Here is a 26958-nt window from a genome sequence, read left to right on the forward strand (position 1 = left end):
TTACGTGTTTCGAATCGCATGTTAGAAGCAGAAGATATGCGGATATGCCATCATTGGCAGATATTTCCCATTCTTGCGTCCGAATGCTGGGAAAATTCTCATTTCACTCGGTCCGCACTTATGTGTAACATACGAAACAATGAACGGGCGGCAGATGTTCATTTTAGTAAGCGATACCGTTGCGCGGTATGGATATGAAAGCTTCGCATCATTGCCAGCAAACCTCCCAATACCCGTATAGCAAAACCTTTTGTTTCGACTCAACAAAAATATTTTCATTTCCTCGGATACATTCGAAAGCTCTCCTAGTTTGTTTATCCGCAATTTGAGGATATTCCCGCCAGTTCGGTGCCTTTTGCGATTTGCCGCGAACTGATTTCATTTTGATTGTGAATACATTTTCGAGGAGAACATCGGTAAGCACTGTTGTTTTGGCAAATAATAGAAATTTGTTTCGACTACATTTATTCAATTTAACTTACTTGTTTACATTTTTTTGCTGTGTAGTTTTGGTACCCAACAGTCTTTTCGGCTTTTATGCAGTAAAATTATTATTGCGTCTAAAAGTTATGTTTACTTAAATAACAATGATAAACGATTTCAAGAAACTATAACAATTTATAGTTTTATATACAATTTATTCACTTCTAATAATAAACTGTACTTTTGACTTGTATATTATTTATTAGTCTACCGTATGTTCTCTCGCAAACAAAAACATCATTTTAAATTATGAAATTAAAATGGTTTTAAAACTATCATGACATGAGTAGAAACGAAATTCCCTTATAATACAGAAAAAAAGGAAGGTGATTTTTTACATCAAACGAAACAGCTTTCTACCTGTACCCAAATCACAAACATAACTTTCCTTTTTGTAATATTAGAATTATAAAAACGGGCCGTTATTTAGCAAAGCTATTTACTTGTCCACCCGAAACAGAATTTTCTTTCTTAAGAACTAATCAGGCCGGAACATTATTGGAGGACTTTTTTCCTGTTACAGAACTTCCGAACAAGCCCGTCGTGTTTGACGAGTACGGAAAAGAAATCTCAGGTACTGCCGGCCCTTATCACGAAGGCGGCGAGTTCAAACTCATTTGCTCCGTCACGGGTGGTAAGTCGTTTCATATCTTCATGTCTTGTGTAAGTGTTGTTAGCGTAACTTTATAGTCCATGCTATATGAATTTGATTGGTTTGGAATTCCTAATGTTTACTTTCAGGGGTAAAAATGTTTGTCGTTGCACTTTGATAATGACAACGTGCGTGTCACTATTACATATCGTAATAATTGTATATAAAATATAGGTAAATATTGTTATTTTGAAATATTTATATCTAAAAGATTTGGTATTGTCTCACAAAATCATTAGCCTTTCCCTAACAACGTAATATAATCGGAAGAAAACGGAAGGCGGAGAACAAACAATCACTTCAACCATCTCAACAGAATCGCATCCACTCAATCGAAATTGATTGAAATGTATCGTTTATTTTTTTCCTCTTGGACATTTTATCTTGCCAAGATTCTTTGATGTCAATCAACCTTTGATATTTTAAAGATATTTTTTTAAGGAGCTGCAATCGATCTGAAATGTCGGTATCTCATTTGTTTTTATGAGAACACCGATATAGCATTTGTGTAACAAATATCAAAACCGTGTTCTCATTACGAGGAGTGATATTTTGGAACAATGGAGCTTTGTATTGTATCGTTTTGTTTTGTTTTAGGTTACCCAACACCAAGAATACAGTGGCATCAAGGTGACACTGTGTTGGCTACGTTGAGCGCTGGTGAGATCGTCGCACCGACGAGGTCTCTAGCTTTAGTGATAAGAAATGCCACAAGGGCACATTTATCAGCGTCATATACTTGTACAGCTGATAATACTCTGTTGGCCTCGCCGCAGAAAACTACAGTTAAAGTTGATTTGTATTGTAAGTATATCTGACCTTTTTTTTATTTGAACGTTACACTAAGATTTCTCAGAATGAGATATTTATTGGTGAAGTTGGAGCAGTATCTTATTAAGTAGGTGGTAAGGGGACTTACCCATGAACTCATTCTGTCTACCATTTGCCAATAAACTGCTACGTACTACGGAACTCAACCTTTAATTTTCAGAATTAACCAATAATAAACGTTACGTTTTATTTTATGAATTGATTAAATAACTCGCATCAGTATTCATCCATATGTTCATTAGGTTTATGTAAACATTTTATATCGAAGCTTAACGAATCAAACGGGCTCAATAAAATCATTTCCCAATATTTTGTGATACAAAAATAAAGTAAACAAATTCTAACGCCGACCCAGATATTTCAAGCGTCAGATTAACGAATAACAGAAAATATGAAGTGATGTAAACAAACGGGAATCCCAATATTCTTTGCCAGAAACAGAGAGTTATTAAAGCTCGTTAATGTGGATTTGGGTGAGCTGAGCCTAATCCAATAAAGTTTTTTCTTTTAACTTCTTTAAACCTCAGTAGAAGTAAATGTGTTTAGAACATTTTATTATCTTTGTAAGTGTATATAATAACAGACCACTAAACATAAACAAAGTTTAAAGCTTTCGTAATTTTTTGTACACATGATGAATCTACAGCTTCCTAGGTCAGGTTAAATTGATTGTTTTACGTCAACTTTATACTTATTCATCATTCGCAGTTTTTATCGACCCATACCGAGAATAAGCGTCCTTCTATTTCCGCCAAGTCATCTTAGCCCATCTTGCTTAATTTTTCCGGTAAACTTAACTATGTTATCACAACATTTTACCATCGGCTTTCCATTGCTTCGTAACTTGATATTTATAACAACAAAACACATAATGTATCCTCTTTCCTTACTCTTGATGTACACCATCTGTGGATCAGGTGTCAAATTACATTTCATTGGTTTACTTGTCGCTTTAGCAATTCTATTTGCCTTCGCAATAGCTTTCCGATGTATTGTGATATTCATAGGAAATTTGCCAAAAAATATAAAGTGCGACGTGACATAACTCTTGCATTATTCTTTGTGGATATATCTCTGTATTCCTTTTTTCGAGGGGGACGACTGTATTTGGAATAGAAATAACGCATTATTCATATGGTGCGTACTTTGCCGTGAAGTTTCATATTTTTATTTGCATAGTGTGTTTGTTTATGTAAATAGTTGGTTTATACTTATAAGAAAAATAAGTTATGTAGATTGTTTACACTGTCAAGTATGTTTCTGCTAAATTAGAGTAGGTTTTCTTTATTTTCGTAATATTAAACGTTATCTAAGGTTATATGTGGGTGCATAAAAATATCATACATAAAGCCTCGGAGACATAAACTTGATATCATGAGATTGAACTTAACATCATTATCCTAGGCTGTCAAAAAGGTATATGAATAAGAACCTTTTTGACAGCTACATAGATAAGTATAATAGAATTTATATGTCCTCACATGGATATGTGAGGGCATAGAAATTCTATAATACTTTTAGGCCTATTAAAGTCACTTTTCTTGTTAAGAGTTCAATTGAATTTCGGAATTAAATACCATACTTATATTACTAATCATTATTGGTCAAAAGATTAATCTTTATTGTAACATCTACTCAATTGAAATCGAACTATCCCATTACAGTTCTATAAACCCTAACAAAGAAATATACATACATCTTCATTTATTTATTTATATAATAGGTACGGCCAGGCTTAATACGCTAATTACAAAGTAATACTAAAAAAACAATGTACATCAAAAATAATATAAAACAAAAAAAAACAAAACCTGCACTAATAATTTTATAATATAAACTAAAAAATAACTAATAATAATCATATAACTTTACTATCACGCGTTCTTCTCATAACATGCGAAGCATACTTCTTCAATATACTTCCATTACCCTATCTTTCTTAATTCACCATTTTATCATCAATTTCAATTGCAATTAATAAATGATCGCTCCACTACATTCCATTTAATATTTGAAACCCATTAATCAGTTTCAACTGTCGAATGAATTCAATGACAGTGTTCATTCATACACCAGTGTTATATGATTGTGAGGTAATTGATAAGTTTGAGGTGTGAATAATTGGTATTAATATAATGTTATTTAATATTTTATTTCATTGCTCTCTTTACTCGTTATTCACACAAATAGTATGTTTGAAAATGTAATAACACATTTTAAGACTTTAGCCCGTTACTATCCTACTGCTTTGCATAAGTCTTTTTCCGGAATGAGAGAGAGATTTGGATAAATTTTAACTGCACTATTATTGGTTAATCCCTTTTGTTTTTTCTCCATGCATTCATTAGATGTTAAAACAATTCACACTAGGGTCTGTTTTGACGAACCAACATGTTTTAACGAAAATGTCTAAAACTACCTGAAATATAGTAATAGCAATTTCATTTTGCGATTGAAAACTCCGATAACTTATCGAATCGTTATAAAATTTGACCAAAAGACAATAAATCAAACGAGTAACAATATTAAAGAACGAAATACTAACTAAAAACCTTCGTTACAAAGTACTGTCGACTAAACTTTTGATTAGTAGTTTAAGTTACCTCGTCGTGAAAGATTTTATCGAAATTATAACAACACGAACTCATTTGTGACTACAAATGCCTTGTTTTTTGTTCAAGCCATTTAAAATGTTTATTACTTTAGTACGTTAACCTTCGTTCTGTGAAATTTATTGTTTGTTTATAAATATATATATGTAGGTTTGTACCTCGTTTATAGGGTTAATTGCTAATAGCAGACTAAGAATCCAATTTAATAGCCAATGGTCAGTTAAGAGTATTTAAAGAGGCCGCATAAAATTGACTCAGTTAAAACAGTTTGGTAACATAAATGACAGTCGAAAGAAAAATAATATAGAAGAAACGGTAAGCTGATAAAGACGTAAGAAGAAGGTTAAAATAATAAACCTTAGTCAAAATAGTTTAACCTGTATTTCAAGAAATGTTTGTTGTTATTAAAATTATTGTTCTTTTGTTCAGTAAGAACACCTTATTTTAAGACACGTATTTAACAATAAAGGTCACTTAAACTTGACTTTGGTTGACATAAAGTAATTTAAATACGGTATGGAAAATATATTTTCTATCGCAACATAAATTGTGATAAACTTTATGAATAGCAATCGATATAAACGAAATGTCTGCAATAATAAACAGCCAGACAGGTCGATAGCAATATCGTCAGTTTTTATTGTTCATTGCAGTTTTATAGGCTATAGATGTCGATTAACTTAATTGTTTTGTGTTATCATTGAAATTTTCATATCGACTTATTTCATTTTCGAGCTGGCTATGAAATTTCAAAGCAATCGTAAGCTACGAGTTAACTAACACATTCATTATTATAATATCCGACATGGAAAATACTGGGAAATTTACTTTTCAGTAGTCTCATTTTAATTGGTTAAAACGTTACATCGGTAAACAATTTGCTGATAGACTTTTTAAATAAAAAACAAACTGTAAATATCCAATTGCATAGCGAGTTATTTATTCAACTAAAACGCCGAAACGGCCACGTAAACTGTTAATTGCTGACGTGTAACATTCGTTTCAGTAAAACCACTAACAGTTGAGATAATATCTCGGGAGCAGCCGCTCTCTGTGGGCAGAAAATCGGAGCTGTGGTGTAAAACAACGGGTGCGAGACCACCAGCAATCATTACATGGTGGCTTGGTGGGAAGAAGATGGAAGCTATGACGAAAAATCCGGTAAATTATGACATGATTAATAAGTTTTGCTTTATACTTTAAAATTACGTCGTGTACGCTTTGGTAACACAATGTTTTGTCATGAGCAATAAAAAAATAAAATAAAGCAGAACTAATAAGAGTTCACAGGACGTTTATTTTAGTAAGACAAAAGTTCACTGTTGCAGACGAAGATGATTCGTTAGTATTTTAAGCTTTATGTTTATGTTAGACTAAAACGTGTAAGTGGAAAGTCAGGAAAAAAATAGTCTGCTCTCTTCATTACGGAATTCCTAATAATTCTATTTAGCTCTACTTTTACTATGTTGTATCATTTTGAAATATGTAAACTAATTAATTTCTATTAAATGCCACATTGCAAATTGTTGACTATTGTGCTCGCATCGCGGACACTTAATGTGTTTATTCAAACACCAATATAGTGTAGTGTTTGACTTCTGTTGTCACACATACTTCACGCACTTAATATTGTGAGTGCGTTATTATTAGTCACCATATAAGAACTATAAGGGAAAGCATCTGTAAGAAATATCATTGTATTTCTTTAACTAATGTCATTGATAAAAAAAAATACCTAAGTACACAGTCTATGTTTCAAAACGTCCGGATAAAAAAAGCGCACTATTTAGAATAGTGAGTTCTTTTTACAATAGTATAATGTCACTCATTGCTAGGTATGCACGCCAAAAATATCATATTTTGACTTTACAAAATAATGACTTTTTTATTAGTTTTTGATATCAATGCCTATTATGTATATTTTTTTACCTTGAATTATTTTCTCAGGGAGCTGACGATGCGAACGAAACAGAATCCTTACTTAAGTGGATGCCGATGAAAGAACACAATGGGCTGGTGCTCACGTGTCGAGCGGAACATCCCAATTTCAATCGATCGAGTATTGAGAGCAAATTACCACTCAATGTTTATTGTGAGTATCATTTTCAATACTTTTTATGTTTTATTTCTATAAAAGGAGTTCTGAAGCACGGGCTCAGCGGAGTAACATTCGAATAATGTATAACCACTTTTGTAAAATATACTTAATATCTGTGATTTGTCATCAGAGTTGTCTATTGATGTCGATTGTCGGTCTTTAAAATTGATTGTCGGTCTGTTTGAAACCCAAGGACTAACCTTAATTTGTATTAGTCAGAAGTGTCACTCGATTCAATGTTAAACAAAAAAAGGGAGCATTAATTTTTAAACTACTACCAAGTCTTTTGTGTGATAGTTTTAGTTAACTATGTTCTAAGTACAGCCAACTCATTGCAACATAGTAAACTGTTATTCTGCAATGCAGTTGTTTACAGCAAACAATTTCATTCGAAAAATTTAGCTCTACTTATTGATTCTTATTGTTTTTCGTGCAAGTTTCAAGTAACGAATGAACTATTTGAACAAACTTTGTTCAGTAAATATTTGACTAACTTTATTTATTAACTTGGCTGAAGTACTTTGATTGTTTTATTGCTTTTAATGTCATATAAAGTAAATAAGTTTGTAAATAGGTCCGACATCGCTAATTGTATAATATATACTCGTACATATTCTAGCTCTCAAAGAAAATGAACGTAACTACACGTTTGTTCAAAATATATTACATCTATAGATAAATTGTCTAATTAAAGACCAATCAGACTGCTTAATTATTCTGTCTGGCTAAAATTAATGTCTTTGTAATCTTAGACTTACATCTGTCGTAGTAATTACTTAAATTATTGTTTTAATGAAGAACTGGCTAGAATTTAGAGCCTTGAGGTGACAAGCACTAAAGTATGTTTATCATAACGAGTAGATGTCTAACTTTTCACATATTTTGTTTTGGCATGATTTAATACAATTAACTATACGTACTTATTTGTTGAAAACAATCTTCGCTTTTAAAATATTACTTGCAGCTGCTGCCTGTTATTTAAACATCAATCGAAATCCTTAATATCTATCAAAATTACACAAAATATAATAATATGTTCTGCGTAGAAACTATTGCACGACAACCGATACATTAGATGTCTATGGTGAACTTTACACGTGCACTATACTTGTGCTAAATGTCAATAAGCTTTGCTGAAGACTTGAAGTTTATTCTCACGTGATTTTAAATTAGTTTTGAGTGTTGCACTCTCACCCAATGCAAATTGTAATTACAACGAGTGAATAAACAAATTACACCAGTTTATTACCTGGAACACACCTATAAATACTAAAACGTACATAGTTTTCTATTTCATGGTGTAGTACTAATAGCTTGCTTGGCAATTGCGGCGATTAATGAGCCCCACAATAGCGCGCGATCATCGCAAGATTACCGAGAACTGAGCTAACTACCGCTGCAGTGTATTCAATGGTGAATTACTTTTATACGCGTACCTAATTAGGTTCTTTCGTCGAGTTTGGTATAAATATTTTTACCTTATTTTACTTTTTTATTATAAGAAGAGGATTTTCCGCTTTTTGCAGGATATTTAACCACAAAGATAATTTAGTATCACAAACTGAACGCTCGCATTGAGGATTTTAAAATCAAAAATGCTATTTTCTTTTCTTCCTCTACCAGATTTTACTTTGTGAAAGTAAGCATATTAGCTGCGAATGTATAACTGAAAAAAAGCAGTATAGATCACAGAAACCAGGATTGGTAAATATAGTGTATAAACACAGTATTTCGAATGATCGCACGCGAGCAAAGTAGTGATATTTTCCGAGAACTTTCCATGCTCCCTAAAGATTTAACGTTGACGTAAGTCCCTTGTGTAAATATAAATCTTTAGACTAGAGTCTTAGACTGGATATGAAGCGTTCCAAATGTAAACTAGAAGAGACTAGTGAATTATATTACTAACATTTTGAAAGAGAATAAGTACGATTACCAAAAAAAGTATAAAATCAGATCATCGCCTCTATCGGGTGCCGTAGGAACTAATTTTATTGATATTGTGTTTTAGTTAGGCACAAAAATATCTTATTTTTTTTTTATTCATTAAACAAATTACAATTTTGTCTTTGTACTATTTTCATCAAGATCAAATTAATTATCTCCCCTTACAGTCTATTTCGTTTACAGTTTGATGAGCAGTACGCTTTCAATAAAATAATTTAAATAATAATTAAATTATTCCTTAACTTGTTACAGTATCAACAAGTCTGCAAATTAATAACTATAAATTAAATGTCATTCGAGTTTGATGCCTAATGGCATTAAATAAATTCTTTCTATGTGTTGATCAAAGGAAATCAACACTACAATTCCTAAAATCATGTATTATATAGAAATAGGTACATTTAACATTTTTGATATTTGATTTTTTGTATTTTACAAAATGATGAACAGTACTTTATAATACCATTATACCCATAGTCATATACAAGTGCATTTATCAAACACCAACATGAATGATGAGCGAACAAGCTGAAAACCATATTGTGTCGAAAATTGTTTGATGATTTAATCTACAGATTAATACCAGTTATCCCTTTGAGCTTTATTGTGGTCAAAATGCATTTATTTTGTAGAATACCTGTTATTCTATACTCCGACCATTGCGGTTGTTTCGAAACCGTAGTCGTGTGTACATCCCGCCGATACTTTACGCCATTGTCCGTTGGCTTCACGCCTACCACTATTAGAGTTCGTAGTTAGTGCCACGACAGGTATTTCTAGCTAAATGTACAGGTGAATGAGGTCACATCCCCTGGCAATCGAGTGATTCACATTGACGGCATCAATGCTGAAGCGGGAAAGTTGGTTGCATACCATTGCTAGTGTATTGGATGCCGTTGATGTGATTTCTGCAAGGAACTAAACGTGTAATACTTTTGAAGTAGTTTCTTTATGTATAAGATCGCCCATTCTTTGTGTACCATTTTAACATGCCTGAATGACGGGACTAGACGAGACTAGCTAGCTTGTTGAAACTCCAACGGTAATAAAACGGACGAAGTGTCAACGCATCCGTGTTTTAAATTGATCAAAATACACTGAAAATAGACGTTTTCTTTTAATTGTTTATTATTATAAATAGACTTATAAGTGTTACACTAATTGGATCAGAAAATTAATATTTACCCAGCTGTAATTAATACCTTCTGCTAAAATATTTAGAAAGCACCCCCGTAATAATATTTTGCGTACCCAAATACTTCCTTATCGTATTTTTAGTCGTGACTCTATCTATAAATATGTGATGCCATCAAAAACATTCTGTAAAAACCTCAAGTCTCGCCGTAAAAAGTTGTGAGATCTGTATAATACCAAGTCGATTAATCTATTTAGTCTCTACTTAAAGGACCTTCTGTCTCAAGTTATTACGTATGTTATTATCATGCCAATTTAAAAAAAAATACCTTTAAAACAAATAGACCGACCTGGCCATCGCATGATTTGATTATTAGTATGTATCACACTACACAGCACGACGAGAAGTTAATGCTCCTGAAATGTTGGCGAATTTGTGTTTTCTTGCGATGACCAAGTCGATCTATTTGTTTTAAAGGTATTCTTTTTTAAATTGGCATGATAATAACATACGTAATAACTTGAGACAGAAGGTCCTTTAAGTAGAGACTAAATAGATTAATCGACTTGGTATTATACAGATCTCACAACTTTTTACGGCGAGACTTGAGGTTTTTACAGAATGTTTTTGATGGCATCTCACTTCTTTTTGTAGAGCGAACATAAGTCCAATTTGTATGGAAAGACGTTATTTTTTCATAATTCAACATATTTTCCTATGGGAATGTTGTTCAGTTTCATGGGCTAAACACCCTTACCCACCCTATACCCCCTCCCGTTATGCCTCATATAGTATGTACCTATTTACACCTATTTATTTTATTTTCTACGGTAATAATAATTCATTAACTGCAAATGTAACCTTGTAATCTTATACATTTATATGAGATTACAAAGTTATTGTTGCAGTTGGTGTATTTAGAAAACTGGACCGAAATTAGAAAATATTAGATTTTTCCCATGATTAAGACACTAAACCCTATTTGTATTCTAAATTTTAAGCTTCTAAGTCTGCTAGAAGTACCTTAGACTTTTGATGATCGGTGAGTCAGTGAGTCAGTGAGTCAGTGAATCAGTGAGTGACAAAATTCAAAATTTTAACAAGTTGTCATTCTTAAACTACTGGTTCAAATTGACTGAAATTTTAAATATACCGTATTTATACAATGACTGATTAGTTGCTGAAAATCCAGGCTTCTTGTTTTATCCACAACGAAATTATAGGGGTGTCAAAAATAGCCCGAATTGCTTCGAGAAAAGGATGTTACGGCCGTGCCGCTTTTTTTTGCTCGACTTGCGGGGGCACTTCCGTGCCCCCAGATAATACAGTTTATTATTTGTCTACGCAGCAAGTATTTGTTATTGAAGGTTTATAAATATTTTAGTACTAGCTGACCCGCGCAACTTCGCTTGCGTCACATAAGAGAGAATGGGTCAAAATTTTCCCCGTTTTTGTAACATTTTTTACTAGTACTCTGCTCCTATCAGTCGTAGCGTGATGATAAATAGCCTATAGCCTTCCTCGATAAATGGGCTATCTAACACCGAAAGAATTTTTGAAATCAGCACAGTAGTTCCTGAGATTAGCGCGTTCAAACAAACAAACAAACAAACAAACAATCAAACAATCAAACAAACAAACAAACTCTTCAGCTTTATTATATTAGTATAGATTAGTATTAGTATTAGTATAGATTAAGACACGATTAGTAGTGAGATTCTCTACCACTATCGGATATCGGCTAGCTATCGAGAATTTTTGTAAGAAAGTCTGATGAGCGTCTCTAGCGGGCGCTACAGACAACATAGTCGTCTCCGAAGATCGTCTATAGCGAATGTCATATTTGTAAATAGTTTATGAATCATATTCAAGATAGTACCTAAAAAAATAATCACTAATAGAATTTTAGTCTGTAAAATTTCTTAGAATTTTTTTTTTTTGAGAATTAATTGAATGTAAAAAAGAATTAAGCTGCAAGTAATCAACTGTTTATGTCCAAGTTTTTTTTAAACTAGTTATCACAACATGATTGCCTAACCAACTTAGTTACTTTTTTGTAACTGCATGGTTTGCAATGAAACTTAAGTACATAATTTCAAAGTTGTCGACGAGTAAAACATAACTTGTGTAATAAGTCAGCTTCTAACTTATAAATTTATTGCTTTCTTAAACCGAGAGTAAACCCCTTTGTAGCTTCGAGTATAAACCTAAAGCTACTAAAATTACAATCTACATTAATTAATTCAACCGTTCAATAGAGTAAACAATACTTCAGCTTTGCACCGCAATTTTGCGGTAATTTCCGTAACTTTATTCTCTTTTTGTTTTGTTCATCAAAGCATTGATCATTTGCCGTTGCAACTCAAAATAGACTTTACGTACAATGAAGATAAGGTAGTAAATTGCTTCATTGTTAACAGACATGCCAGAATCAACAATCCACCTTGGATCTAAGATGAACCCGAATGACATTGAAGAGGGTGATGACGTGTACTTCGGCTGCAAAGTTGATGCCAATCCGCCTGCTTACAAAGTTGTCTGGGAACATAACGTAAGTATTAAATCTTTGATATTTTCCTTTTGAATTTCCTGTACGGTAAATGTATTCAATTTCGTTCACATATTGTGTAATGATTAAATGATATTATCTTGTATGTTTTCACTGTTACAACGAATCCACATATGTTTTTCTACTGAATACTTTTATTATTTAAAACACTTACTGTAAAATTGTAATGTGAAACATTAACGATTTAAAACCTGCTAATTCTCTATATTGATGATTATAGTAAAATACTAGCAAACTAAAGTTGATGTGATACGCTTGTAATTTTCGATATATTCGCAATAACCCTAGTGATATTAAACAGCATATTGGACATATTTGTTGTTGCTACCATTCACAAAATTGAATTTACTTCCTAGAATACTGTTACAAACGGTCAATGCTAGATCGCACTAAATCTATTTTGATCTCAATCGGAGCTAGGCAGTCGCGATCCTACGTGACTCCCATGTGGCTTGAACATGACACAATTCGACAAAGCGGACATTGCCAACTGACGTAAAATGTCGTACTATTTCAAATAATGGTGGAGATTTCAAAGGAAACGTGTTCAATGGTCTAGTAGTTTTATTGCAATAAGGACGTGTTGAATAGACAGAAATTGTATGATAATAATGTGATAGAAGAAATGTTTGAATCATCGCATTTTTCGATTTATGGCATTTCTATATCCCGTTTATTTTATTTTATTACAACATAACCAAACAACAAAGTGGTATTGACAGCTCTAAATATTTCTAACTCTGTGTAGCAAACTCTGTCAAGCAATCGCAGAATTGCGTCACAAAAATATTTTTTTAACAATTCATCAAACGAAAAAAGACAATCAGTAAAGGCTTGAAGGTATCATTTCAATTTACAGCCCGCATCCCACATGATACCGCGCCGGATTAACGTCACGATAATGTCATTTTATTACGAGATCTGCTTAATGATGTGGTGTGTCTGAATTAAAGCGATAGAAACAGAATTATACATATGGATTTAATAATTCATGCGCGATAAAAACAGATGTACAGCGAGAATTATAAAGTCGTATTTACCTCTCAAAGCAATTTTGATGATTCCAAATGTTTGTCTGTTTATTTGAACAAAGCATATTTTTGCAGTTGTTAAACGTTTTATTCTGCCTGGATCTTTTCTGTAATCTGGAAATGCTTAAATGATGGAAGTATGAATTGTTGTAGTGGTGACAAGTGCAGTTCTTCGCAAAATTTCTTGCTTCATTTATGTTTGTTTCAGTTAGAGCTCAAGATAACTAATTAACAAGTATCCCCTGTCAATCATGCAAAAGAAAAAGAACATAATAATATAAATAATAAACTACTACCTACTGGGTATCTCTCAGCCTTATAATAAATCTGTGTAATAAAAACGGCAATGTACGCGGAGATAATTCTTCTACACGTAATTTTGTGTCATAGATCTAGTGATGTAACAACATTGCCTCCTCTCCCCTACCGATTTACACGGTTCCTTAACCGCGCAGATTGATCGATCTACGGAGTAGCCATTTAGCCTGAAGCACCTCAATATATTACATGTAATGCGCTTTTTATTATATTAAAATATGTTAGGCAGAATACATACATACAGGGTTGTTCTTCCGGAAAATATAGCTAATTAATATATTGCTGTTTAAATAACCAGCAATTCTTACTTTTTATTCAAATAAGGTCCCAAATTTGTCAACGTTTTGTAAGCAGGTAATACTTAAAACTGCCCTTGCTTTCAGTACACAGTAACAGTAGACCTTGAGTTAAAAATACGTTCTTCTCAAATTTTATCTTCTAAATCGGTCAACTAAACTGCTTTAAAGCGTCTTAAAGCGGAACTGAAAAAATAAACGTTTATTTTATTTGGTAAAAATAAATTGTGAGATAAGTTATAAGATTAAGTGCCTGTGACAGAAATTGACTTTCCCTAAAAGATATTATGAAAAAGTTTCACAAATTGAGTTTTCCTAATTTTCTTCTTGATCAAAGTTTTAGATATCCTAAGGCATATGATGCGTAGGTGTATTACATTAAACCTGTCCGTGGAACTTTGTAATTTTGGGAAAATATCAATGTAGGCCTTTTACGAATAATAATTTTCGTATTGGCAACTCATTTAACTAGTAACTGAAGTTTGACGATACATATTGTCATTTATTATTTGTTTACTTGAAACACATTGGAGTTCATGTTTTATGAGAGTACAATTTCTACGAACTACTCTTGTTTTAAAACTACCAACAAAATTGTCCTTTTGCGAAGTGGACTTTAAAGGTTTGAAAGAGCATTTATGAAGTGGTAGCTTGATTTCATTTTATTCCTTTATGTAAACGAACAAAAGTGAAATACTTTTGTTGGTACCAAAAAATCTGGCTTAAACGTAGCTTGATATTTAAACAGAGTAAACAGTATATTTCTGGATTTTATTTCTCACAGCGTTTCATGAATTGTATAAAAATGTGGAGATATTATTCTGAAAAATGTATTTATATGTATAGGAACATACAAATATTGAAAAATGTACAATCAACAATAAAAATAGCTCTAGCTTTGGTAGTTAGTTGAGGCAAATTTAGTTCAAATTCGATTGTATGGCTAACACGCTACAGGAGGTTTAAATTTAACTTAATTTACAAATAACACTATAAACTTACAAGCAAGATAAACAAAATCCATTCCCGTACAGGAAAATTCACGTCACCGTTAGACATATCTCTTACATTTACATTGTACTTTCTTGCGAATAAGACTTTATAAATAACCTACAGGGTGTTCTGCTACAACACAACCCATCCAATGGTGTTATAGTGACTGGGAACACGAATATGGCGCTGCGGAACGTGTCCAGGCACCAAGCAGGAAAGTACACGTGCACCGCTTCAAACGTCGAGGGGGATGGCAAGTCACAGCATTTGCATATGCAAGTTGTTTGTAAGTAGATAAAATATTCCGGTTTAACATATGTTAAGGAATTAGTTTTGTTTATTTATTTTTTGTATGCTTTATGTTTGTGATGGCAAACGAAGACATTGTTTTAATAACTGGTGATTTACGCGTTTCAGAATCATTTTGATAAACTTATTACTGAATATTAATTATACTATAAAAAATAATTTGCGACAGAAAAAGCAAATGCTTTGCAAAGGATTTGGTTCCAAGGCGAATAAAAACTATTCACGGCAACGACTACTTGTGACGTAATAGAGTTGAGCACAACGGACGGACGTATTTCACTCGTAGTTAGTAAAGTAATAGATCTCAGAAACCACTTGATTTATCGGTAAACATCCAATTCACGCAATTTTCTAGACTTTACCGTAGGCACTCCAACTGAATACGTTTTGATAAAGCTAGTCGAGTGCCATAGTATTTATACAGTAAATATTGGGCTTAGTGTTGGAGGAAACTGGGTTAAGTATATTTTATTACTCTGTCGTTAGGGAATACGGGGATATAAAAACAACTAGCGAAATAAGGTGGTGCTGGAGTGCGATGAAATACTGACACTTATGCACGGCGTTATCTGTTAGTTCAAGTAATTCTCGCCAGAAATGAAGCTGTTCTTTTGTTTTATTTAGATAAGTTTCAAGGTGTGTTTCACGTTTACATTGTTATTTACAGGAAGCACTAAAAGTACATACATCTGTGTTTATTATAACAACTACTAGACTCCTTATGTTTCAAAAATAACTAATTGAACAGACTTACGTTTAAGACTACTATCTTAGCCTTTGATACACGTAGAGTCTACTCTAAACAAAGTCTTTAAAAAAGAAGAATAATTTATTCTCATGTAAGCATCGAAGTTGATGGAAATACTACTATCAACCGAGTTCAATTTTATTCTTTATAGAATAAACCAATCTCGAACAACGATTGTCATCAACAGTTAGAGTTAAGTTGAAACACAGTATGTTGCGGTCTACTAGAACCGCAACGATGTGTTAGTCGAGAACGATAGTGTCGTAATAAATTTTGTACGTTCGGTGCAGTGACGATAAATAGATGCCGCCAGAAGCGATTCATGTTATGGTGTAGGTGAATTGAAGATATTCGCTAGTGATTGTTTGATATTTTCAGTTCAATATGTCGCAACATTTCGAAGTGAAGTTGCCTTTTTTGTTGTATTGAGTATTGCGCCATTCAATTTCTCAAAAAATAGTGGTAGTAGTTATTCGAAAAAGCTAACACATATTTAAAGAATTTAAATATGTGTTAGCTATTCCATGTAACAAATTCGCTTTTATGATGAAACAACATCGTCTCCAAATTGTGAGGTGTGTGGATGTGTAGAGGACATTCATCACTTGTTAATGGAATGTGTTCGGTATGAGACTGAGAGGAGTAACCTGCTCAGGGCTTTAAAGTTGAACAAGAATGATGTAGGTATGTTCCACCAAATATTAACTAGACCGAGTTCTGATGATGCAAGGCAGTTGTTCAACTTTATGGCCTTGATACATTAATATTATTTGTTTAAAAAGTTTAGCTTAGGGTACGATGGGACTGACATGCGCTGTGCGATATAAAAGTCCCTAAATATTAAAGAATAAAAAAAAAATATATATATATGTGTTAGCTTTTTCGAATAAAAAAGGAAAAAACCGACTGACCTTGACATCCATCGCACTACTTAACATGCAGTCATAAACAGGGAAAACGGTTCAGAACTCTTCCAACATTGAAATGGTCCCCATTAAACATTTTATAGCATAGTGTTTTCGCACATAAAAGGTTTTTGACAGACTCATTCACATTGGTCAGCGTTTTGTTCGTCAACCCTTTATGTTTAATGCTTAGTCGTATTCCTTCTGTCACTCCACACGGCACATTGCGATACTCATTCAATGTCTCGTTCAAACGATTCCGGGGATCGTTTACTTTATTTTCATTCCTTTTATTTTTGTTCGTCGCAGGGGAAAACGTAAAATCTTTTATCGCTACGATCAACATCAGTTGATTCTCTATTGCTCAAACTACCTGTAATCGCTGTGTTGTAAATGTGTTGACATGTTTAAATAAAACCATGTAAACTAAATTGAATGTAGTTAGTCTTTACGGGTTCCTATTTCACATACTCAAATGAGCACCTACGTATTCGTATCGTTATTCCGAAACTAATGAATAAATCACTCATATTGCAGTCATTTTATCCATTTATTATTTATTTCCGATACAATAAGCACTTACCACCATTAATAACATTTTTTAAACACGAAAACCTCTCGAACTGCACTCCAAACAAAAATAATTAAAAGTGCTTCATTGAGCGGAAAAATGCTACTTTTTAAAACCCATATATCGACGTGGAAATGAATGTAAAGAGGAATACGTGAAATGATGAATAGGGGCTTTAAAAAGATCTCAATATAATTTCGGCTCGACAGTTAAATAATATTGCGAAGCAGCGAGGACTGATAAACAAAAGCCTTGTCAATAAGGATTATGGAAATGATTTGCCTCGATAGCATTATTGAGGAAATGGCTTTAAAAGAAATAAGCATTTTGTTTTGAGTCGTGCTTTTGACGCAATCTTATATGCAAAATCAATCACTCATGTTTAAGCGTGGGTAAAATGGGTACAATCGTCGATAATACTTTTCTGGAGTATTTCATGTTCATATTTGTGTTAAACGCAATACCTACTGTTGAAAAATCCTTATCTTCTTATGATATTAACATTGAAACTAATTCAAAAAAATTTAATGTACGATGAATATGATTTCGCACCACATTATATTTTTAGAATGACAAGTGATTTTGTACGCTTTCAAAAGATTTTTTAGTCCACTCCACTATCGAATCTTGAAAAAAGTAGAAAAGTATCATAGTATTCATCCATTTCGGTGATTGATAGTTCCAGCAGCCAAATATCGGTTTTCGTCTAGTTAACATAATATAGAGAAACGGTGAAATTATTGAATTGAATCATCTCATAGTGGAATGATTAAATCTACAAGCAGTATTACCTACTAACCACATTCTAATTAGTTGCTAATTCGTGTACAAATGTATGTGCTAATTGAGTTCTCTCGTGAAACTAGGTGACGGAATCTCTAAGTGCTAGTACAATTTCCATTTCTTTTCACATTCATGCATCTATTGAAAGCGACTCGACGGCAGCAGATACTTATCTAGTGTTTTGAATGACGTCACATGTGGTCAGTGTCCGAAACTCTTAACCCGGATATCTACTTGGAACTAGACTTGCTTTTGCGTCGTATCCATTAGGGCTATTAGGATACTTTCACTACTGTAACATGTCTCTATTGCGTTTGTATGATTTACTGTAGTTTTATGCGCTTCCATTAATGGGGAAGAAGTAAAAAAAAATGTCTTCATATTAACGATCTTTATTTTAACAAAAAAATTGAGACTATAGTTTTACATCGTTATATACGTTTTTCCGCTTAGTACGAATTGTTTTCAAAAAAAGAAGACTGGCTTATAGCCCAACATAATCAATATGCAGATGGTCTATAGACCACTACACTTGATCCTGACCTTTTAATACTGTAGCTCGATTCTCTTCTGCTATTGGCTACCGACAACCGACCTGTCATCGAGAAATTTTGTATGAAAATCTGATCAGCGCCTCTGACGGGCATCGTAAGAACTATTTTGGCAGTACATTCTAAATGTCACTATTTTGATACTCGACAGAACCGACTGTACAGAATTGCGCTACTGTAGAGCTCAATCATTGACGCATTTTTCCTTCCCTACAGATAGACCTCTGTGTCAAAAGAAAGATATGAAGATCATAGGCGCGGCGCTACAAGAGCCCACGACTGTGACGTGTGAAGTCGATGCATTTCCTCCTCCAGATACCTTCGAATGGACCCTCAATAACTCCGCCGGTTCCATCAAAGTAGATGCCGTGAGTATATCCTCATTTTTAAGGTGTTAGGTAAACTTTATAGGTCTTGGACCAGTTACGTGCTATATATAAGGTATATAAATAAAAATAATTAGATAAATATTATTGGACAACTCACACACGGTCATTTGATTCCAAACTAAGCAGAGCTTGTACTATGGCAACCAATTAACTGATAAACATACTTATATACTTCTAAATACATACTTAAATAGATACATTAACATCTAGGCTCAGAACAAATACTCGTGCTCATCACACAAAGATTTGTCCTTGGTGGGATTCGAACCCACCACACGCGGCGCTACGGTTCTTGCCGTTATTGACCGTAAACCACAGCGCCAAACGTGCAGTTATATATGCCCAATAAAATCATATTTTGTTTTAATAATTCAAAAGAAATGGTAAAAAAGTCCTGGTACAATATTAGGAAATTTCGTTTAAACGATAAAATTATTTAGAAAAAATTGGCAATCAAATAGGAATGCTACCAGTATAACTAATAATAAATGTTTTATTCAATACTTTCGGTATTATATCAAAAGCTCAGAATCCCGTCATTCACGAGATTATCACACATGAGAGAAAAAGTGTTACTCTGAATTTATTAATAAACCTTGCCCAAAAAGATATAGGCGTAAAGCCACGAGTGTGAGTGATGTCGCTCTCATTGTAAGCCTATAATTAAATTCGGATCAGAGCTAAATGGTCGACGATGCGGGTCAAGTGACGGATGACAGGATTACTTAGCGGTCTATTGTTCTAATGTTTGGACCTATGACTAGATCTTTAGTCATATAAGCTTTGAAAATAGGTCAGTTTTATGCGGGATTTGATTGGATTGAAGTTTAGAGGTAAAATATTTTGGTGCCAAAGCTTTCGGCGCAATAATCTATTTCAATACTTCGAGAGGTTTAAGAATAAATGATAAATACGTTTGTCATTCATTCAAAAATAATGAATGGATATCGGTTTTCCTTCTAAAGATATTTTGGACTAAATCAGATCAAGTGAACAAAAAAAAATGAAGAGTTTCTGAATCAACACGTTACTTATATTTTATGACCAAAATGATTACAGTAACTTGAAAGTAATTTATTCCGTATTGTACTCTAACTCAAAGCTTTCTGAGATAGTCGTACTAGCAAAAGCCTTTCCCATTTTAATTAGAATAAAAGTAAAGAAAAATAAATGCTTCTTTACAGTTCATTACACGTTCTCAACGCCTTTCTTACTCTCTTATTTAGATTGTACTTGCAATGAATTTGTAAAGAAGCGTTAAGTGGAATGGACAATGAATTCGTTCTATTTAGTTGAACCATGGAAAGCTAAGTCGCCAAAATGGCCAAACTAGTGAATGTGAAATGGTTAAAGAAAATTTTACAAATGTATCTATGTCTAAAAAATAAGGGTATTATAATTTTTCGTGCCCTAGCTGTTTTTCAACGATCGAAGAATCGGAATGAAACATTTTTTTATAAATTCTACATTCATATAATCAAACATGTATACAAACTTACAGTAAATGAACATGCATCTAATGAAAATGGAAAATAATATTTTGTGGTTATAAATAGACGATCAATTGCTGCTTAATATTAAGACTTTTAAATTGAAACAGCAACTTATAAAGCATATAAGAGAAGCAAACAAGAGATGCCTCTGTTGACTACAGTTTCAAGGAAATTCTCACTGAAGAGATCTCCTTTTCAACAATTCAATTGCTAACAATATTCAAGTCATTACAGGTTTTACCTTCGCCTTCATTTTCCAGGAATAATATATCGTTGTACAAACTTTTCCGTTTCAAGGAACTTCTAAACGTCTTCGCCGTACAATTAAATGTGCTGCCACAAAATGACAACAAGAGAACCTTTTAATATAATCTTCCTACCTGTTTCACTTTATTTTATTTTATCCACTTCCACGCTGTCAGCTCAACGCAATCATGAATTCAGATGCCTGCGGAGTGAAAAAAGAAAAAAAATATTATGTACTTTCACATACGGCTTGCGAAAAATTTAACTCGCCAACTCACTCTAGAGAATTGTGAAGTTCTCATGAGAAATTAGGGTAAACGCGACGTGCGGTAGTAATATAATATTTTTGATCAATTTATTCTCTTCTTTGTTTGAATTGTTTTATGAGGTGTGTTTTTTGTAGGTCACGCTTTAATCGTTTGAGTAATTGGTGGTGAGGTCATTACCAAGTTCGTTCAATAAACTTAATTAAATCGAAACGTTTCCTTATAGCAGTACAATTTAAACTTCTAAATAGAGCTCAGATACGCACTACCATATTAAGCTTTCTTTTTTATTTCTGATGGTGGTTGACTTAAAGCAGTATTTTCCCTGACTAAAGACTTAAGGCATTTGGTAGGAGCTATAAAATATTTCCAAAAAGTGAAAACACCTAATGGAGCAAGGTGTACATGAAACTTATTCATTGTTTTTTTTTTTCACAGGACCGCTTCACTGTAGACGCAAAAGCCGGAAAATCGCTTCTAACATACACGCCGGTATCCGACGTAGATTACGGCACTTTGTCGTGTAGAGCAATGAACTTAGCTGGGCAGCAAGTGACGCCGTGTGTCTACACATTATTGCCTGCGACGAGGCCCGACCCACCCACCAACTGTACAGTTTACAACCTCACCGATGATTCGCTGGATTTATTGTGTTTACCGGGTAAGTGACTGAATAATTACCTTTTTATTGTTGGAACACATTATTATCTAATAATATTATGTAATAATAAGGCAATATGGTTTGATGACTGGATGATAACCCAAAGTTTTTGCTGTGGTACTGGCATCGTGCATTCATAAATACCTTATTATTGAACCATTCCTTTAGAAGTATATTGAAATCTTACGTCTCAAACAAATTTTGTAGCAGATAGATCTTGTAATTTAAAACAAAGCCGCTGTATTAATGCGTCTCACAAATATTTCATTGGTTTAAAAACCTGACATCCAGAGCAATGGGAGTGACATGACCAGTTTATCAAATACTTTGTTACTTTTTAGTCCTGTGTGGCCATACTTTTGACTCTGCTCCCGCCTCGGTTTCACTCTAACGGGACCCGCGGGAAATAATGAAATGTTATTTAGTGAAATTATTATATTTTTTACAATTCTCTTGTCTTTTGACTCGTATATTATGAACGTGAGTGTTTGGTAATAAATTGCTTTACCCAAAATGCTAAAAGTTTATAAAAATATGAAACAAATTTAATCACCATAATAAAATAGCAAATTGATCCGCTAAGATGTATAAAGATGAAACGAATATTCGGGTACTTATATTAGTTAGATAAGAATTCCACCTTATTTTGCTTTCCGCTCTTAGGAAACTTAAGTCAAAGTCCAAAAAAATCGCAAGATGTTTTATTAGCAAACCGACTCCCTAAACTTCTCAAACAAAAGGGTTTGCTTACGTAACTTCCATCTTGAATCAAACCTAAATACAACTTTCTGTAAACATAACTTGGGATACCCGTTAGTCAGATTTGTTCGGCCGAGAATTCATTCCGAATTAAGGGTACATCATTCCGTAGTTTTGTTTACATAAAAAATATTGTTTGAAGCTTTTGAATGTTTTACAAGCTTAGCTGGTTTGTGATTGTATCGTATTTATATTTCCAGTATGTTTTGAATGTGTAAAACATGAATTGGTTGGATGATCGTGATTTGTTAATTATAAAATTGTTTTATAAACCAAACGTTATTGGGTGATTTATTTTCAAAAACAAAATTATTAATGAAAACTACTTATTTGATTTATTTTATATTATGAATGTGATTACACATTCATAATAAACAGAAAGCTTTGAAGAATATTCTGAATTATAACGGAAAGCATTTTTTTTTATAATGATGATGTATAAAGTTGTAATCTTTATTAATTTTTATTACTATTCAGCAAATTAAAAAAGAGGAAATTGTCTTCTCTGTATATTTTTTTGACTTAAAAAATGCGGAGTAATACTTACCAATGTTTCTTAGACTCATTTGTTATATTAGACTTACAATTCGAACATAGATAAGGCGGAGTTTTCCAGTGATAAATGGCAACCGGACAGACCGACTTCGTTGTATCAATTCAAAAAGTAACATTTGCACAGCCCAAAATATAATCAAAACTAATAAATAAGCTTAAACTTCATTTAAAATTAAATCTTCGGGTAGCTCATTCTGAGCTTCTACAATTTACCCCAATTTACAGGAGAATTTTAGTCCGTGATTCGAGTTGTATAATAGCTTCTATCGTTCGAACGAAATTAGTACTTTTGTATTATCATGTTAACTAATTAGCTTCTAATACTGATTTTCACCTATAGATACAGGATGATGAAATGATTACTTAAATATGCCAACACTTCTTTAAGAATGAAGCGCAGGCATATTTTAAGTATCCATCCGTTTTCCACTGGACATGAGACTGTTTTAGGTAAACTGTGTAGCTCAACTACATTATTTACACATGAAACTCACACAATTCTGTTATTTAATAACTAAGACAGGTCAATGAAGTATTGGAGATTAGGTTTTGCGAACAAAGTCTGCATGTTTAGAAATCTAAATAGTAAAATTAAAACATTTTCAAGACACTTTTGAAAAATATTTATTTAGAATCAACACAGCAATTTATTGGACTTAGAACCTAAATATTTACGCACAAAGAATTATTTCGCATATGAATCACTACTATGAATGTACATAAATATGTACATACTACAGTGAATACGTTGCTCAGTGCTCATAAGTCTTGTACTTAAGTAGAGGCATATTTGACATCACCAAGATTACTTATGTCGCGAGCGCGCACAGAACTACGTATATAAAAGCGGATTGTAATATAATATGAGGGATTTGCGCTATTCAAGTTGTACAACTGTGTTGTGTAGAAGTTAAAGTAAAAAATATGATATAAATTTGGATTTTTGAAGCGGTTTAGATTTTTGTACAAAATATTTGCTAAAATATACTTTAAAAAAAGGAAAATGAATGATTTTTTTGTTTTTCAATTTCAGCTAGTAACATATTTTTCGTAAACTATCGTGATAATCGTTTAAGAGACTTGACTCTTAGGATTGGACAATATTGGGATGTGACTATCAGATCTTCGTTCCGATTCTCACAGCAAATGAACTAGTCTTATATACCCTTCAATAAAGAAATTAATATATTTAAAATTCATTTTGGTAAACAATTAATTTAATAATAATATTATCCTTAAGTACAAACATTTCCTACACATTATCGCTACCTGTATTTCGACGTTTCGGCTTCGGCTCGAAATTCAACCGTAAGCCTTCGATATAACCCTAATCCCTTAAGTAATTTCGTGTGATTAATTTGTAATTTGCTCACAGCGATTAAACTGATTTTGTAACGTAAAGGTAATCAGTATCATTTTATATAAACATAGTTATTTGTTTGATCAAGTTGTTTGGGATTTCGAAGAACAGGTAGTAATCCTAGTAATTATAAGTTGGATCAAATGATTTGCTAGATGTTTATAAGCTAACCACAGGTGAAATCACTTTCTTAAATCTTAGGTTTAAATATTATTACCTATTATATTCCTTCTTATTTTTAATATTTACAAGTGACACACTAACCAGTATTATGGAATATTGGAAGCGTAAAATATACTGGCTAAGTAAGTTACGTAGTAACAGCATAAAAAATCTAGAGAAATTTATTCTGAAATAAGTTCTTCGTGACTTTCCAGAATGATTTCGAACAATAAAACATTTAAATTTCTGAATCGAACTGAAAATGTTCTGTTAAAATTAATTCGGTTATTTGCACGAGTAAGCTAACAAACAGTAGCTATTATTATACTACAGTCTAGATGCCCAAATAATCATTATAATTTTATTATCCTGCGCGAAATATGAGACTTTCTTTCAGAAATATTTCTAGGAAAGCGTGAAATCGGATTATACGGACCAACATTTAATTAAAACTTGATCTAGGTTTTTTGGTGCGGAATATTGGCTTAATAAGTTACGTAATCTCTTTGTAATACTAGATACCTAATTCAATTATTTAAATAAGAATTCGATTTTCCTACACAAATGTTATGTTTAAGCGTTTTATCTTCTTACTGTTTTTTCATCTATCATAGCAACAAGACTTTTGATATTTTTGTGTATTCTTTTGCTGAGATTCCTTTGTTAAAGAATATCGTATTTCAACATTTTAAATTCTAAATTGATGCATAAATTTAGCAGTGTCAAACTATTGAATGAATTTTACAATTTCGGCTTAATATTAATTAAATCAGCCACATTTCTCAGCTGTTCTTTCCTGTTTGAGATAATTTCCGGGTTCCATTTCAAACTTTACCAGCATAGCACTAATATTAAACGATCAAGAATAAACGGATTATTCAATACAAACGAATGAATAGCCGATCTTTGGAAATAGTACGGTCGAGTGGAACAGGAGGCCAGCGCTAGTCGAGCACTTAAACCATTAGTGTAACGAAGCAGCCAGTAACTAATTGTAATTACAATATAACTAATTGATTCGAACATTACTGGCGGAATTCTATAAAGTATTAATTGAAGTGAGAACCTAGTATTTACCTTTTTATTGGCACTAGACTTCTAAACTACTATTAACCATTTATTGTATTTGAATATAAAGCCTTCATAAAAATGATAAATGGACTTATTTTTTTATGCAGGAGAAAAGTACAAATCAACCTAAAAAAAATATTTTGAGTACTAATATTATTATTACCACTATGATTAATAAAAAATATATTTTGGTTTTCTTTTTAACTTGAATATTTCCTTGTTGTAGGTGCGGCTCATTACTAAAGTTATAATTTCCTTTAACAGTAATACATAGAGAGATATCCAAGCTCAGAAATTACTTACAATTTTTAGATTATAATTCTATTATTTTTTCTAATTTCTATTTAGTAGTAAGTGCCTTATCTTACCAAATTATTTTCTTCACAGGCTACGAGGGTGGACTCCAATGCGTATTTATCGTAGAAGTATGGGCGGCTGAAGGTTTAGTAGTGAATGCAACTAATGAAGCCGCGCTATGGAATCTTAGAAGATTAGGAGCGAATAGACAGCTGAAACTCATAGTGTATGCTGTAAATGCTAGGGGAAGATCTGAACACGTTACTTTTACTGTTGAAACTGCTTTAAGATTATCTCCTAGAACAGGTAAGTGTTGTTATGAAAAACTTTTTTGTTAAGTGTATAACGATTGTTAACCTTGCTACACGCATATCCGTTTCGGCATTAATCGGCCTAGCCGGATGGCAAAACCGAATATGAGTAGATGAACCCGATCGGCACAAGCTGAACAAGTGAATCAAGTCGGCGAGTAATTGTTCGATAAATATTGCCAAACCGAATATGAGTGTAGCAAGCCTTACTGTTTATAAGACCCGGTGTTTTTTGTGTCGGTTTTGTAATGACACGTATAAATTGCTCACTTAAATGATGTATGCTCTTTTTGCGAGATTCCGAGTTTGATTTTCTAGAGTATTTTAACTAAACTTCCTAATCTTTTAAAACTATGAGCTTAAAAACTTTAATATCTGCCTATAACTGTCGTGACAGGAAGGCGTGGTATAAGTGCCCGTTTGCTATTTTGTATAAAATCATAACAAAACATAATTTAAATACACCACAAATTGAGACTTGTACACGGAAGTCATCAAAATTTCACGAAACCACTTAGCGAAAACGTACACAATACATAATGTTTATTAATAACGT

The 26958-nt window shown here is 32.8% G+C and overlaps 1 protein-coding gene across 4 annotated transcripts in view; it reads left to right on the forward strand.

The window, feature by feature from the left end:
* Positions 1-26958, forward strand: part of LOC142973968 (MAM domain-containing glycosylphosphatidylinositol anchor protein 2-like) — a 213239-nt gene that overhangs the window by 173297 nt on the left and 12984 nt on the right. For all 4 annotated transcript variants that reach the window (XM_076116014.1, XM_076116012.1, XM_076116015.1 and 1 more), the window contains exons 5-13: positions 1007-1117; positions 1733-1939; positions 5585-5739; positions 6526-6670; positions 12179-12309; positions 15089-15251; positions 19049-19200; positions 21665-21887; positions 26182-26397. In XM_076116014.1, the coding sequence (XP_075972129.1) occupies positions 1007-1117; positions 1733-1939; positions 5585-5739; positions 6526-6670; positions 12179-12309; positions 15089-15251; positions 19049-19200; positions 21665-21887; positions 26182-26397 (1503 nt within the window). The remainder of the gene's footprint in view (positions 1-1006; positions 1118-1732; positions 1940-5584; positions 5740-6525; positions 6671-12178; positions 12310-15088; positions 15252-19048; positions 19201-21664; positions 21888-26181; positions 26398-26958) is intronic.

The sequence above is a fragment of the Anticarsia gemmatalis genome, chromosome 7 (genome assembly GCF_050436995.1).
Source record: "Anticarsia gemmatalis isolate Benzon Research Colony breed Stoneville strain chromosome 7, ilAntGemm2 primary, whole genome shotgun sequence".
In the NCBI taxonomy this organism is placed as follows: domain Eukaryota; kingdom Metazoa; phylum Arthropoda; class Insecta; order Lepidoptera; family Erebidae; genus Anticarsia; species Anticarsia gemmatalis.